Raw genomic sequence first — 16,147 nt, 5'->3', positions numbered from 1 at the left:
TTTGAATATACACATTCATGTGCTGGCATAAAGTTTCAGGACCTTTCTTTTCAGTACTAATTCGCTCAGACCTCTTCCACAACTACCAGTACTCGGAAGACCCTGTTGCTGTCAAAAGTGCTCCCCACTCAATGTAGTCTCCGTCCACTCACCCCAGGAAACTGCTCAAAAATACAAAGCACATTTGGCAGTAAAATCATGGTTACAGTACTGTGTCCTTCTCCTCCAAATTCTAAGGTTCAGTTCCATTTGAACACCATTCCTCACTTGTAACACCAACTCCTGACTGATTTTCTTCTACTCCCCTCATTGTATTTAAGTGACTGGATTCAGACCTCTTGCCTTGGATGCTCTTCTGATTCCTCCTTCCTGGCATGACCTCTGGACATAGATTTTGGCCTACGTATTGGAATGTCACCATATGTCTCTTTACCGGAATCTTCCTCTTCCCCTACCCCCATGTGATCATGGCAATTTCCCAGGAGGGCCCTTTTCTCCCTCTTTCTATTGCCAGAGGCTAAACGACTTCTTAGCCTCCCCCACATCTGCAATTCTGGTTTGACTTTGGAAGTCAGTGGAAGAAGAGGCACCTCCCCAGTCTCACAGAAAGCACACAGAGAGGTGAGACACATGCAGAACAGAGAGCCAGAGAACCAGAGAGAGAAAAGACACACTGCTTGTTCAGTCATTCATCTCACCCAACATTTATTGTGTATTCCATGTTTTTCATGTTTTACTATTTTCTTAGCATTTCATACGAATTTAAGTCCCTTCCATTAATAGGTCTTCCCTTGTGTGAATTCTCTGATGTTGACTAAGGTGTGAGCTCTGACTGAAAGCTCTCCCACACTCGCTGCATTCATAGGGTTTCTCTCCAGTGTGGATCCTCAGGTGCCGAATAAGGTGTGAGCTCACTCTGAAGTTTTTCCCACATTCGCTGCATTCATAGGGTTTCTCTCTGGTGTGAATTCTCTGATGCAGGATAAGATGTGAGTTCAGGCTGAATGCTCGTCCACATTCTGTGCATTCAAAGGGTCTTTCGCCAGTGTGGATTCTCTGGTGTCTGGTAAGATCTGAGCTTCCCCCAAAGCCTTTCCCACACTCATTACACTCATACGGTCTCTCTCCGTTGTGGATTCTCTGATGTCTGAGAAGCTTGGAGCTGTGTCTGAAAGCTTTCCCACATTCGCTGCAATGATGGGTTTTCTCTCCACTGAAAATTGCTGCCTGTTTAATAAGGTTTGGACTCTTGAGAGATTTTCCATATTGGTGAATTTTTTCTCCAGCATAAATTATGTGATGCTTAATAAAACCTAAATTCCATTTGAGACTTTGGTCAAAGGTAGCATGTTTACAAGGTTTTGGGGGTGTAACTTCATTTGAGTTCAAGTTTAACCTTCTCTCATAAGCATCATGGCTTATTATTTCACCTGTAAGAGTATTTTTATGGGTGAGGATTTTGCTAGACCTTCCATCCTGAGCAGATGATGGTCTCCGACACTCCCCAGGTTCATTTCCCTGTTGCCTCTTTATCCTGCCTGCAGACTTACAGATGTCCTGAGGCTCAGCAGATCCTTCTGATACAAATCCTGAAATTCTTCCTGACATAATTCTCTGTGATTCCATTTCTTCATGAAGGTCTAGATTTGGCACAGCCCCATTGTTTTCACTCTCGTTATCTAAAATAATAATAATAATAATAATAATAATAATAATAATAATAATAACAACAGTAATAGAGAAAGGTAAATACCTGTTTGCTGAGCTGGAAGAAAAGAAAATGTGGAGACAGTTGTTATTTATCGGTCCTTCATTAGACCACTCTAAAAATGTGGCCTTTCACCTGAGAGGCATGAAGGACCCAAAAGAAAGAGTTGGTAAAAGCAAGTAACGTATGCAGTGGTTGGCAGAGAGAGGAAACAGACATCCGAGGATGAGCAGATAAAACAGAACAGATTGGGAAGAGGGTCATCATCAGCGAGTACCGGGTGGAGACAAAGTAAGGAGAAAGAACTATGCAATGTGACTGAGGGATTTAGGGAAACGGAGGGGTCTATGACATATTTCTAGGGTTAGGCTTAGAAGGAGAAAGGGAGGCACCATCTCAAAGAAAGCAGATGAGGACACAGATGCAGGGAGAAAAGTAATGCTATAAATGACTCTGGGGTATGTGTATGTGTATGTGTAGAGGAAAACATCCATCCATCCATCCATCCATCCATTTCTTCTTCATTGTCCATGGCAATCAAGTTCTGTGACTACTTTCTGCTCAATGTCCCCTATATACATCCCTTTTTCTACCTTTCTGCTACCATCCCCCTAGTCAAGAACCTCAGCACTTCAGAGCTAGGTGACTATAACAGTCTCCTTGCTGTTTCGACTCAGGACTAGTCTTCTTCCTAGTCAAACTAAATACCCCACCAGACTAACTGTCATTAAACCCTCTCATCCTCCTACACCCCACAGTGAAACCTTTCATCTCTATTCTTCCACAACACACCTGAACGCCTCAGCCCGGATTGCAGGCACCATTTTCGGTCCAGTGCTCACATTTCCTACCTTGCACCTCATGACTGTACAGTGCTCATGCTCCATATTGTGCTGGAATCAAGCAAACCCCCTTTGCTCTAGGGTCTTCTTTCTTAGAACATGGTAGGGCAGGAAAGGGGGTTAGGCATTTCTGGTTTGCGGGCAGGAGGTACAATTTACAGATAGAGTGGATGGGAGTGTTTCCAAAACAACCTTGAAAACAGAATCTGCGTATTTGAAAAAATTACTGTAACTTATTCTTGAGTTTATTGGGGAGGGGGGGTGTCATTCGCACCTAAAGGGATACTGAGTCTATGAACTTTTAAACAGATGAGTTTTAGAACAGAGATGAGTATTCTACGGAGGAAGTCACCAGAAGTATGGCCAACTTTATAAAGACGTAAGAGAGCTTTCTAAGGTAAAAAGTACAAAAAAAAGGGCAACATTATGGCTCTTGTTCTACGAATCTGTAAATTATGTTCTGAGTGTATCATCACGCATTGGCCTCTTTTTCATTATATGCACTTCTCTATTAGAACGTTTTCTTTCTGTCCATATGCTTCTTTTCTTGTTTTCTGACATTTTCTCAATCCATTCACCTTTCTTTCCTTTAATTTGCCTCTAAGGTAAAAATAACCCACATTTTGGACATACGAGTGTTCAGGATAAAGAACATATGGAAAAATGCAAATATTCTGGATAAGGATGAAACTTTTCCCTCTCTAATTGACCAGTGACACACAGGAAAAAGTTCTCTACTTCTCCTCAGGTAATAAAGAAACACCTACAGCACTAGGACTAGTCTGAGAAGGGACATGCACTGTCCCACTCCTCAGTGACATGCACCGCATAGAACACTGCCCTTACCATAGTCCAGTGGGAGATGGGTTTCGGAGGAAACATGACGGGCCGTGGTGTCCACTGGCTGGAACTGGTCACTAAGTGCTGGTCCAGGAGGTGCCACCTTCCTCCTGAACATTTCTTGTCCATGTCCAGGGACTGGAACCTGAGAAAAATAAAGTATGTTTGGGATTAGGAGAGAGTCCCTCTTGGAATTAAACATCTTCCGGAAACAAAGAGAACCTCCTGTGTGAATACAAAACTGGGGAAGGAAGATTTAAGTCTGACTCAACTGTAAGCTGGGGTATAGTACCAAACAGAGAGCAAAGGGGACCCAAATGCACCCTGAACTGAGCTCTTCCAAGATATCATCCTCAGGCCTTTTCTTCCCTTGGGGAGACTCCATCCATTCAGGGGGCTCCGCTCTGCCATGCCCTCTATACCTGGAGCACGGCTGCATCAGTGCCACTCCTCACATCTTCCACTATGGTCACTGCCTCCTCACCACTCTCTGGGTGACGTTCACACACCCAGGCCTGGAGCTCCCCAGGCAGGATGCTCAGGAACTGCTCCAGCACCAGCAGTTCCAGCATCTGCTCCTTGCTGTGGGTTTCCGGCTCCAGCCACTGACAGCAGAGCTGGCGCAGCCGGCCCAGGGCCTCGCGGGGCCCAGCGGCATCCTGGTAGCAGAACTGCCTGAAAAGTTGCCGGCAGAGCTCCTGCTTGACAGAGTTCCTTCTCGGTGAGCTAGTGTCCTGTCCCCAGACAAAATCTTCCTCTTCTAGCTTCACTATCACAAGTCTTTCATCCTCCAGAACGGGCTTAGCTGCGTCTTTCTTGGATTCTGTTGTCATCTTGGGATTGAAGGAATTACCAGAAAATCCACTTCTGCTTTGCGAAGGGTCTTACTCAGTTTCAAGAGTTCTCCTAAGGGGTCAAAAGTTACTATTACTGTGAAGGAAGTTGAAAGATCACATCACTGAAAAAGCCATTTTTTATTACACAGAAATGTACTGGGCATTTACTACATGTGAAAGCACTGGAAGATCTGCTTTGTGAACACAACTGTTACAAAATTTCTACCTCAAAGCAGCTTACAATTTAAATCTAAATACAAGATAATTTAAATTAGAAACACTAAATATAAATATAAGGCAGTATTAAATGTTAACATGATACAGGCAATTCAATTACTTCTAATTTATAAAGACAATAAAACACCCAAGAGAAAAACAATAGAAGTGCTTCCTGGAGTTGGAGATGGGAATGAGCACAGCAGGCTGAAATGGTCAGGGAAAGCTCAATTTACAAACTAACTTCTGAAGAACGCATAGGATTTGACTAGGACGTGGGAGAGAGAGAAATGGGAAATTACAAGCAACAAAACAGCCTGAACAGAAGAAAGAAAGCAGAAGTTCAGTAGGTTTGTCCATGGAAATTAGAAGCAAAGGCCTTACTCCAGAAAACCTCAAATGTCAAGTTCATGATCCATAGTTCATCTTTTAGGCACTGGGGAGCCAATGAAAGCTTTTGAGCCGAATGACCTGACAAAACCGTTTGTGTCGATTGATGTATTGTTCATTTCCAGGATGGACTGCAATATGAAAAGACAGAAACATAAAGGACGGCTTTTCTTTTGTTTCAACAGTTCCTTCTCTGCCTTCCTAGATTCACAGCTCAGTCCAGTTCTTGGACAATGAAGCCTATCGTCTCACAATAAAATAAAACATAATAAACTGGCAACACGACTTTCTCATCTGACGTTTGAGTCTTTTTATTGCATATCAGTTCCTTAAGTCTTATCAGTATGTGGGAATGGTCAGTCTGCTTTCTGATCTGAAAAACTGAATACCAGGAATTTAGATGTGAAGCAGAGAGTACAATTTTGACAGGTAAATATCAATCTTTCAGGTCCACTAAAGAATTCATCAAGTTGACTACTGACTGTTGCACTGACACGTGCTCTCTTAAGAACCTTATCACAAGCAAAGCTCTGGACAGTGGTTTCCAAGAAAGGCTTGAGTTTAGAGCTAGGCTCACTGCCTAAGCACCACGTGGGAACTTTGTTAGAAACACCTTCCTGGGCCCAGCTCCGTAGATGCTGACGTGGTTAGTATGGCGGATGCCTGGAAAATCTGTATTCTCATGTACAGGTATAAGGAATGAGAAGAAAACAGTCTTTGATTATGCAAAACAGTTGGAAAAAAATGACATAAAACACACATGGATATAAAACATTGAAGTAACAAGACATTTTCCATAACACACTCATTGAAAGCGCTGGATAAATGTTGAAAGCTGCAGTACTAAACAAGTGGTATGGTGGAGACACTGACTATTCTAACAGTTCTGAGGTAGGGAGAAAATGTGTGTGTATGCGTACAAATGGTAGCAAATAGTTCTAGAGGTGGTGGGGCTTAAAGTGGAGAAAAAAGGAGGAGAAAGATTCAGAAAGGCAAAAAGGACAGGAGAAGAGCTGAGGAAGTGGGTTGATGGTGAGACCAGTGTGTAGGGTGCAACAGTGAGAGTGACTAAGAATTCCACTACCTCTGACAGAAATTCATCACCTCTAATATGAGTTACTACAGCTCCTAATATGTAACATCTGTGACTACAACACATACCACCTTGTATTAGTTTTAGTTGTTGGGCTGTTTTTCATCAATTGACTCCATGATGTAAAGGACCATGCAATATTAACATTTATTCTTAAGTTCTCACATTTGTTGACTTATTGAATAAAAGTGGAAATTAGGAAAGTTTGAGGTGAGTCGTGTTTTGGATGTTCTATATTTAAGATGATCTGGAGACATCCACTTGGATAACCGTTTCCAACAGATATTATGAGATTTATATGGGAAGTTACAAGGAATGCAATTATAGATTTTGACACCATCCACGGAAAGGGCAGTTGAAGATAAATATCGGGAATATTTCTCCTAGAGAATGAACCGAAGATCAGAAGCTCAGACTGAGCCTTGGAAACAGCTTGAGTGGGAATAGTAAGAACAAGTCCAGCAATGACAGCGGGGGCAAAGGGCTTAGTACTATGGGTATCAATCAGAGAGTCTCGCTCCTTCATAGTTTGCTAGGACAATCGATTGACAGAGGTCTAATTTCACTCCTTGTTATGTTTCCTAAATGTGTTGTGCTTACCAGGTGGTGTCCTAATGCTCTATGGGCACATCTCATCTAGCACAGGAAGATGGACAGTAAAGTTGGCCATATGATCCACGGTTCGCTACACTTCAGTGATCACGCCAGTTGCCGGTTCCACAACATATGTCATCTCCTTAGATAGCTTAAGGCCTCCAGGTGTTTCATCACTTCTCATCCATTTCAAACAGTCCACAACTCTAGAATTATCTATTCCTCAAGGAATGATATCTCCCCCTAAAGCTGGTTCTTAAATGTCTTACTAACTTCAAGCTCATAAGCATTCACTGAGCATCACTGTGTTGGAGGGAAGAATTACAAAAATAGCGAAACGGACACGTAAAAAACACGGAAAGGTGGCAGTTCGGAAAGAGCAGGGCTCCTGATGGATGACCAGGTCCCTGGTGCGTCTGTTGGGGCAGAATGACCGGGAGAGTTCCGCTGGCAGAGGAGGAGAGGGAAGGGACACGCGTGTCCCCGGCAGCGCCTCGGGGCAGAGCGTGTCTGGGAGGCGCCCACAGCACCTACGCCCACGGAGGCACTCCGGTGTCCCTCCTTCTAAGAACGAGGGCAGGGCCTCAGCGCTGGTTTCACTGCATCCCCGGCACACAGAAAATACTCACTAGGCAGCTACCGTGCAAATAGGTTTCATGAGGAGGTCAGGGGGCCCCACTTTTCCTACGACAAGCCGGTGGGTCCTCCCGTGAGAAGGAGTCGGGGGCGGACTCCGGGCAGCTTCTCCCGGCAGGAAGCAGCGGATCCGAAACAGACCACCCTTCGGGGTGGCGCCCGACCCGGCCAGGCTATTCCTCTCACCCGTGAACCCCGACCCTCGGCAACCGGACCGCCAGCCGCCCCCAAGCACGCCCCCTCAGCTCTCACGCAGACACAACGCGCGGCCGGGTAACTATGGAAACCACATTCGAACTAGGCGGGTGCGAATCCCCTTCAGACCCCGAACCTGGTTCCACCTTTCCTCGGGATTCCTCTGAGGTCCCGGGTCAGGGCGTCACAGAACGGCTGCAGTCCCGAAGGGAACATGGTAGGGACTGCGTATTTGGAGGGGACAAAGCGCCGGACATCTTGAGTCCCCAAGCCGGACTCACCTCTCCCACGGCGCTGGTTCCGATCGGACACTTCCGGTGGAAGGACCGCACCCGCGTCCTATGTGCAGGTTTCCATCCACCCAGACTTCTGAGGCTGCGCAGAAGGCGACAGGCCCGCTTGGACTGCGCTTCCCAGAAGTCTCCGGTCCGCTCGGCGCTCGGACTCCATCTCCCCGGAGTCTTGGCCACGGTCCCGACGTTCTCACAGCTTCATGGAGGAGTCTGGCCCCAACTCTGTAGCTCCAGATTCGGCTCTGCGGCGCCCTCGGGGCCTGGGCCTGAACTGCAGTCTGGAGCCCTGCGGTCCAAGCCACGCCACAAGAACGAGCGCCGATTTCACCCGCGTAAAGCCTTCCTGGACTTTAATTCATCCCCCAACCCCGGCGGGACTCAGATATACGAAATGCGATTATTATCACTGGCTGTAAAACGTGAACGTTCCTGGACCCATTTCCCAATCTGTAAGAACTACAATAATAATTTACATGTACTACCAATCTCTTTCTTGTCCCTCTCCATACCGCCTCTCATGTGACAGAATCACTATTACAAATTTTGTTTATCATCCCTTTACTTTTATAGAAGATAGTTCTATCCGATACATATGCATGGCCAACAAATATATGGTTTGAGTTTTCGATCAAGAAGGCATCACATCATAAGTAATCTGATACTGCCTTCTTTTCACTCGACTATACGTTACTAAAATTTATCCACATTTTGAGTTAAAATTAATTTTCATTACAGTATGTATAACCCACTAGTGGATATAGCATTTCATTCATCCGTTCTCCTAAACATGGGCCGATACACTATTATCTCGCTTCTGGATTACCGCCATAACCTTTTAAGTGGTCCCTCTGCTTCTACCAGTGTCCTCCACAGTCTATTCTCAATAGAGCAGCCAGAGTGATACTGTTGAAGCCTAAATTCTATCATGCTACTGAAGGGTACCAGAATATGCTTCCCCAGAACACGCGCTTCAATAGATTGGTTATCTTGCGCCCTAAGCACTTGAAAAACAGCAAACTGAGAGGCTTTGTCTGACACCCTCTCCCCCCGCCCCCTCCCATTATCTGCCTAAAGACAGAGTCTCCAAAAGGAATTCAATTGTCATAAATCCTCTCCCTGGGGTTTCATCAACCAGGCAAGGCTGATTCTTAATCACAGGAGAGGACTACCAATACGACCAGCAAAAGAGTCAATTTCATAGTCTCTGTTGCTGTTAGGAGCGTTCAATTAAATGTATAAATATTGTTTTGTGCATAATAATGCTTTGGATTTCCTGGAAAGCTCTATAAAGGTGCTGCCTTAGATGAAAGACGCACCGTTTTGCTTCTTCTTCTCTCTGATGGTTGGAGCTCCAATAGCCAACATGACCATGTGGTTACCTTGAGGGTGGAAGGTGTACGCTACAGATGGTAGAATAGAAACAGAGAAAAGGCAAGGGTCCCTTGTAACCATGAAGCCACTATACTGATCATGGACTTCGTACCTTATAGCCTTCTTTTATATGAGGTAAATATAGATCCCCCTGTCACCATCCAAGCATTGGTGGTTCAGTGGTAGAATTCTCGCCTGCCACGCGGGAGGCCCGGGTTCGATTCCCGGCCAATGCAAGTGAAACTATTTATTTTAAAATTCTTATTTGTAAGATCTAATCGTGTTGAAAACATTCGAGTACAGAGGTCGGGTACTTTCGACTCCCACTTTACCATTCTTCCACTTTCTGACTTTGAGACTGGAGGGCTGCCTGACGACGGGTTGTTTTCTAACAGAAATATCGAATATTTTACGTTCAGAATATTTGGACTCAGTGTATTGTGGATCAATATTCCTCTTGGAAGCATAGTAAAACAGCGAATAGACTTTGAGAAAAAAAAATTTTTTTAAGTTTTTAAAATGAAATCTAGTCATGGAATTATTTTAAATTGCCATTAGTGGACCAGTGAGCAGAGTGGCGCAGCGGAAGCGTGCTGGGCCCATAACCCAGAGGTCGATGGATCGAAACCATCCTCTGCTAGTAATTTTCTGTGAAAGACCTTGGAGGCATAAAACGTGATTTTACCAATCTTGTCCCTTCCCCAGTTCTATAGGGAAGTATTGTCATTGCAGGAAAATTCTGAGAGAAAACCAAAAATATATATATCAGAAAGGCTCTAAGTAAGAAATGTCACGTTCAGTCTTAGAGTACAGAATTAATATTAATCCATCTGCTGTGATCTGAAAGGTTTCCATCCATACCTAGTACCATATTGTAAACAATAATGTAAATTTAGAGTTCGAAAGGACCATATGCAGCTATTTTCAGTTTTAGAGATTCAGTTAAAGGGAGTTGGGAGTATTTAAAATTATAATTCTCCCAACAATCTCAAACCTTTGCTGTTTTCCTCCTTAGCACTATCGCTGTGGGGTATGGTTTATTTATTCACTTAGTATTGTCTTCCCTGTGGGATGTAAATTCACAAGAACAAAGATTTTTCTCTGTTTTCCCGCTGTGGTTGCTGTTGTAGCGAGCACACCGCCTGGCACATCTTAATCACTCATAATCTGGTAATGTTAAAAGCCGCAATGTCTAATACACCAAACAACAGTATTTGACACATCTTCACCTTTCCCTTTCCCTTTCAAATAATTACAGGAGTACAAAAATGACTACACAGAAATGATGTACTATTTAACATTAACTACAAATCTCTTTTACACTTAAAGAAAAAAACAACCCATGTAAAATCAAAGTACTCTTCAACTGCACCCCCCACCCTAATATCCATTTTCTCAGTGGGTAACTGTCATGAATTTGATGTGCATCTCTCCCATTCCTTTTTTTTTTTCTTTTCTTCCTTTATTTTTTTTTAATGAATAATTTTTCTTTGCAGAGCCTGGGAAAAGCTCACATTAGGCTTTCATTTAAGTAACAAGGCTTATTTTAAAAAGCATTCAGTTTATGACTATCCACACAAAAGGCTTTTCTTTACAATGCCGTGAATATGACATTTATCTCTGCGTGATACTCCATGACCAAATATACAAGCATAGCTAATGTTTACATAATGTCTGGAATGGGAGGCTGCAGGGCTGTATTTATCTGACTTTCAGTTGGGTCCAAATTGGAGGTTTTAGAAATCCTATCATTAAAGTTCTTTTATGACTATATTTAATTTCATTTCCACATGAAATTCCCATCACACGTAAAGAATCACAGTATGCAGTTTAGATGCCAGGTGAGGGCCTGTTCCACTTTCACTGTTGCCTACATATACGCCCCTGGCAAATACGATTTCCATCTCAGCTGAATTTTAAAACACTGGTCTCAGTAACAAGCTTTCTAATCTCACAAATAACCCGAGGCACGTGTGATTCATCTAAAAGAAAAAAAAAATTGCCAAGAAAGGTAAAATACTCCTCGCTATTTTCTCCTGGGTCCTATTTAAGAAATGGAATTTCAGTTTGTTCTTGGATATTGTCACCATAGATGGAACATCTCCTCCTAGTGGTAAATTCAGTTTACCTCCTACTCTTCTACAAGGTACTCATTCTGCTCTCTATGTGAAGTTTCTTATTAACAAGCATGAAAATGAAAAGAGAACAGCTATACTGAGATGGTTATTTTGAAAACAACCAGAGACTATGGGGCCTCAAAGCATTCTTTGTGTAGTACAGAAGCCTTATCCGCGGCTTCGCTTTCCAAGATTTCAGTTACCTGTGGTCAACCAAGGAAACCAAATGGAAAATTCCAGAAATAAACAATTGATATGTTTTAAATTTTGAGCTGTTCTGAGTATCATGATGAAATCTCCCGCTGTCCTGCTCCATCCTGCCGGGGATGAATCGTTCTTTTATCCAGCGTATTCACGCTGTAGACACTATTCACTGTTTGTAGCTATCTGGGATAATGGCATCACACTCCTTGTGTTCAAATGGCCCTTATTTTACTTAATAACAGCCCCAAAGCACAAGAGTAGTGATGCCGGCAATTCAGATCTGCCAAAGATAAGCTGTAAAATGCTTCAAGTGAAAAGATGAAAGTTCTTGACTTAATAGGGAAAGAAAATCATATGTTGAGGTTGCTAACATCTACAATAAGAATGAATCTTTTATCTGTGAAATTGTAAAGAAGGAAAAAGAAGTTTGTGTTAGTTTTGCTGGCGCACCTCAAACTGCAAAAGTTACGACCACACTGTGTGATAGGTGATTAGTTAAGATGGGAAAGGCATTCATGTGTGTGGCCAGAAGACAGGAACTGAAAACATGTTCCAAGTGACAGCAATGTGTTGTGCCAGGAAGCACTGAGCCTCTGCGAGGACTTCAGCAAGGGACCCCCTGAAAGGAAAGAACACATTCACCTAACTTTTATTATAATATAGTAATATAACTGTTATATTTCACTATTGCTATTTTAAATTTCTTACTGTGCCTAATTTATAAATTAAAGTTTATCATAGGTATGTGAGTATAGGAAAAACTGTATATAGGGTGTGGTACTCTCCTTGGTTTCAGGCATCCACCGTGAGTCTTGGAACATACACCCCACACATAAGGGAGAGTTACTGTGCTTCTTTTTCCAAGATTGAAACAAAGCTTGTCATAGGTCACACTATTAGCAATAGCTTCAAGTGATCTGGTTTAAGGAGATTTCTAGACACACAGATTATTTCTGCCGGAAGGCACTTCGGAGGTCACTTTTAGCTGACCGGGAAGGTGACACAATGCAGTGAATTACAGACCGTGGTAGCAGCTGGCAGCAAGGGTGGTGACAGACTGAATGCAAACAAGACTAATGATTCCTCAAAATATCAGCCTTCAATTAGTCTTCACTTTAGTTTCGGATGCCAAGTACAGAGTTCCAAATCTCACTTTCCCCAAGGCCTAGAAACTCCTTGTGGGGGCAGTAATTCTCTGGCAGAGCTGAGTGTCTACCTATCTGACGAGGTTTGGAGGAGGAAAATGGGACTGAGACCGGTTTACCTCTGTCCCCCATCTTGCTCTCCATACTCATCAGCTGGAACTATTTGTATTTTATTAATATCCATGCCCAATGGTGGGACAAAGATGTACTGCCCACTGTAACGAGGTCTCTTCAGACCAAGAGGAAGCAGGCAACTCCATAGGCCATCACAGAATTTATTACAGTGTAACGTAACAGGAAGATTGGGTCAGAGGGGAATAGACCCAGCAATTTTGCACAAATTATTCTTTGCTACCTGTACCCTGTTACAGTACCTTTTAAAATACTTTAACTAGGGTACTGATGACTGACAAGACAAAGCCACAGAGAATGCAGTAGCTAGTGCCAGGGGCCACACCCCCTGGTGGTCTTGTGATCAGATGATTGCTTATAACCACACTTACCGGTTTGATACTCGTATTTATCTCTGTTGTCATGCCACTCTGGCTGTTGCTAACAAAAATATTTATGTCCACATTAAGGCACACAGATCATCATCAACTAGAAAGCTTTGATATGCTTGCTAAAGAGGTTGGTCAAAGGTCACAGCACAAAACTTAAAAAGGATATGAAATCCAGGACACACATGCAGTTGGTTTTGTTCACATCTACATCTATACAGAGGGGATGAAAGGGTAGCAGATGTTAAAAGCTGTGAAATACAATAAAGGAGTATTTAGGAACCATCTGAAGATGCTGGGGAGGGGAGCTGACTTTCTCTCCCACCACAAGTCCCCACCCCATTTTGCTGGCTAGCCCAGAGTTCAGCCCTCTCCCTAGCTCTGGTGACTCCTTTGGGGTCTGCTTCTTTTTTAAACATGGAGTTCTGACTTATGTCTCAGGATGGCTTTTAAAAATTATTTTAATTATAGTTGACATTCAGTATTACTTTAGTTTCAGGTGAACGCCACAGTGGTTAGACATTTATATATCTTACAAAGTGATCCCTCAGATAAGTCTAGTACCCACCTGGCACCACACGTAGTTATTACACAATTATTGACCATATTCTCTAGGCTGTACCTTACATGCCTGAGACTGTTTTGTAATTGCGAACTTGTACTTCTTAATCCCTTCGCCTTTTAACCCCGCCTCCCCAACCCCTCCCATCTGGCAACCATCAGTTTGTTCTCTGTACCTGAGTGTTTTCTTTATTCTGTTCTTTAGATTCCACATATAAGATACTACGGTATTTGTCTTTCTGTCTGACTTATCTTATTTCACTTAGCATAATACCCTCTAGGTCCATCCATCTTGTCCCCTCTCAGGATTTCTAACATGGAGTAGCCCAGGATACCACTGCACAAGGCAAAAACGTCCGAGTTGAGTTTAAGACTCTGGCTGCAGAGCAGAGTGACTTCCTTGCAAGCAACGCAGGAGTCACAATTTTACTTTCCAGAGAATCTCCTGAAAAGCATACCATAGATTATATGGCAAATTGCGGGCTTTTCAAATACCGCCGCCTCCCAAACAGAATGTGGCCATTACTTTCACTGAGAGTGTAACCAACAGAGAAATTCGGCTACTGCGCCAGAGGTCAAAGCGAAAAGTCTTCAACAGGCCATCTTTCAAAGAGCCATACACTAACACAGCACTACGCTGAATGAATGCTTACACAAGAATGGATGAGGAAAGCTTTCTAACATTTGCCGGTGTTTTCAGTTACCTCCCACTCCTAAGCCAACCCCCAATGCCTCTAAGAGAAGATAGGTTACAGGAATAACGCACCAGCTATTTCTATGAAGAGTGAGTGACTCTGAAAAAAGCCTTTGGGGCCAGGAACAAAGCCGCTGACGTGCGAGCCTACTTGGAACTTGTGTACTTGGTGACAGCCTTAGTGCCCTCGGACAAGGCGTGCTTGGCCATCTCCCCGGGCAGCAGCAGGCGCACGGCCGTCTGGATCTCCCGGGACGTGATGGTCGAGCGCTTGTTGTAATGCGCCAGGCGCGACGCCTCGCCCGCGATGCGCTCGAAGATGTCGTTGACGAACGAGTTCATGATGCCCATGGCCTTGGACGAGATGCCCGTGTGCGGGTGCACCTGCTTCAGCACCTTGTACACGTACACCGAGTAGCTCTCCTTGCGGCTGCGCTTGCGCTTCTTGCCGTCCTTCTTCTGCGCCTTGGTCACCGCCTTCTTGGAACCCCTCTTCGGGGCGGGCGCGGACTTGGCCGGCTCGGGCATGGTCAGGGGAGTCGCACAGCGAGACGGGAAAAGGCAGGAAAGCACGGCAGGGACCGCAAGCGTCCTCTCGGTCCACAGCCTCTTAAAGGAGGCGCTGAGTAAAGTCGTGTCTGATTGGCGGTAAACGATGCAAACGTCACACGTGAACGTGATCCAATCAGAATCTGAGTATTTCGAACCCCGGACTCCATTGGTTTAAGCGAAAGGGCCCTAACTCGGCGCGGATTCACGGTCGCGCCCTGGGAGCATTATAAGAAGGGGCTCCCTGAGTTATTCGTGTCAGACACCACTTGGACCGGCGATTTTCCTGTGTCATGTCTGGACGCGGGAAACAAGGCGGCAAGGCGCGCGCCAAGGCCAAGACGCGCTCGTCGCGGGCCGGCCTGCAGTTCCCCGTGGGCCGCGTGCACCGGCTGCTCCGCAAGGGCAACTACGCCGAGCGGGTCGGGGCCGGCGCGCCCGTGTACCTGGCGGCCGTGCTGGAGTACCTGACGGCCGAGATCCTGGAGCTGGCGGGCAACGCGGCCCGCGACAACAAGAAGACGCGCATCATCCCGCGCCACCTGCAGCTGGCCATCCGCAACGACGAGGAGCTCAACAAGCTGCTGGGCAAGGTCACCATCGCGCAGGGCGGCGTCCTGCCCAACATCCAGGCGGTGCTGCTGCCCAAGAAGACCGAGAGCCACCACAAGGCCAAGGGCAAATAGAAGCGATCTTACTCGCAGGCAGCTCCAGTCGTTCTAGTCCTAATCAAAGGCTCTTTTCAGAGCCACCCACCTTTTCACTGAAAGCGCTCGTGGCTGATGATTGAAAGTGACTCTTACTGCAGTTGGCCAATAAATGTCATTAGTTAAACACCCTAGGGAAGTAAAAACATGCACTTCAAAGCTACAATTCAAACAAGTTAACATGGCCCATTAAAACGGACACAGATACTTAGTGTCACAGGTAATTAATGACCTCAGTGCAGCCAGCCCTAGGTGTTAAAACGATCGGGAAGAGCAATGCTTGGCCAAAGATGAATAATCTGATGCAAGTACGGTTAGTAACCTACAGAGCACTGAAGCCTTTCAGTGCTCTTCAAAGTACTTGTTTTGTATCTTAGTGGGACAACCCATCTGCAATTTGCCCCTCTCCACCTCTGCTGCGCCCTAATCACTTGGAAATGAATGCGATGCTACGAGCCCCGGAGCCGTTTCCTGTAGGCCGAGTTTAGCACCGGCTTCGTTGGGACTTGAAAAAGGCGTACACACAGGAATCTTGTACCAGGTACAAATCTGAGGATTTTTTCTTAGCCCCATTTCACACATCGCAGTGGAAATTGTGAAACGTAGTGGATGGAGTGCTCTTATATGAGATGCTATAGTGTGAGTGGAAAGTTTGT

At 44.8% G+C, this 16,147-nt stretch overlaps 4 protein-coding genes and 2 non-coding genes across 6 annotated transcripts in view; 3 read left to right on the top strand and 3 right to left on the bottom strand.

Moving 5' to 3' along the window:
- ZSCAN26 (zinc finger and SCAN domain containing 26) overlaps positions 1-7,285 on the bottom strand; it is an 81,496-nt gene extending 74,211 nt beyond the window's left edge. The window contains exon 1 of the mRNA XM_088799723.1: positions 7,149-7,285. The gene's annotated coding sequence lies outside the window, so the exon portion shown is untranslated. The remainder of the gene's footprint in view (positions 1-7,148) is intronic.
- ZNF165 (zinc finger protein 165) lies at positions 689-4,223 on the bottom strand. Its single transcript, XM_019714145.3, has 3 exons — positions 3,813-4,223; positions 3,397-3,535; positions 689-1,679 (listed from the first exon to the last, which is right to left on the bottom strand). Exons 1-3 carry the CDS (start codon positions 4,221-4,223, stop codon positions 763-765), a joined length of 1,467 nt encoding a protein of 488 aa, XP_019569704.3. The 3' UTR covers positions 689-762.
- Positions 7,286-9,179: 1,894 nt separating the features above from the next.
- Positions 9,180-9,250, top strand: TRNAG-GCC (transfer RNA glycine (anticodon GCC)). The gene has a single exon. It is a non-coding gene; the product is annotated as a tRNA-Gly (tRNA).
- A 332-nt stretch (positions 9,251-9,582) lies between these two features.
- On the top strand, positions 9,583-9,654 carry TRNAM-CAU (transfer RNA methionine (anticodon CAU)). The gene has a single exon. It is a non-coding gene; the product is annotated as a tRNA-Met (tRNA).
- A 4,728-nt stretch (positions 9,655-14,382) lies between these two features.
- LOC109435954 (histone H2B type 1-C/E/F/G/I) lies at positions 14,383-14,925 on the bottom strand. Its single transcript, XM_088799730.1, has one exon. The coding sequence runs from the start codon at positions 14,761-14,763 to the stop codon at positions 14,383-14,385; it is 381 nt and encodes a 126-aa protein (XP_088655856.1). The 5' UTR covers positions 14,764-14,925.
- A 44-nt stretch (positions 14,926-14,969) lies between these two features.
- Positions 14,970-15,696, top strand: LOC109435946 (histone H2A type 1). The gene has a single exon (XM_019714184.3). It carries the CDS (start codon positions 15,078-15,080, stop codon positions 15,468-15,470), a length of 393 nt encoding a protein of 130 aa, XP_019569743.1. The 5' UTR covers positions 14,970-15,077; the 3' UTR covers positions 15,471-15,696.
- The last annotated feature ends 451 nt before the right edge of the window (positions 15,697-16,147 follow it).

This window comes from Rhinolophus sinicus, chromosome 7, assembly GCF_057876585.1.
Source record: "Rhinolophus sinicus isolate RSI-liver-muscle chromosome 7, RSI-T2T, whole genome shotgun sequence".
NCBI classification, from domain to species: Eukaryota; Metazoa; Chordata; class Mammalia; order Chiroptera; family Rhinolophidae; genus Rhinolophus; species Rhinolophus sinicus.
This window is presented reverse-complemented; position numbering and strand designations above follow the sequence as displayed.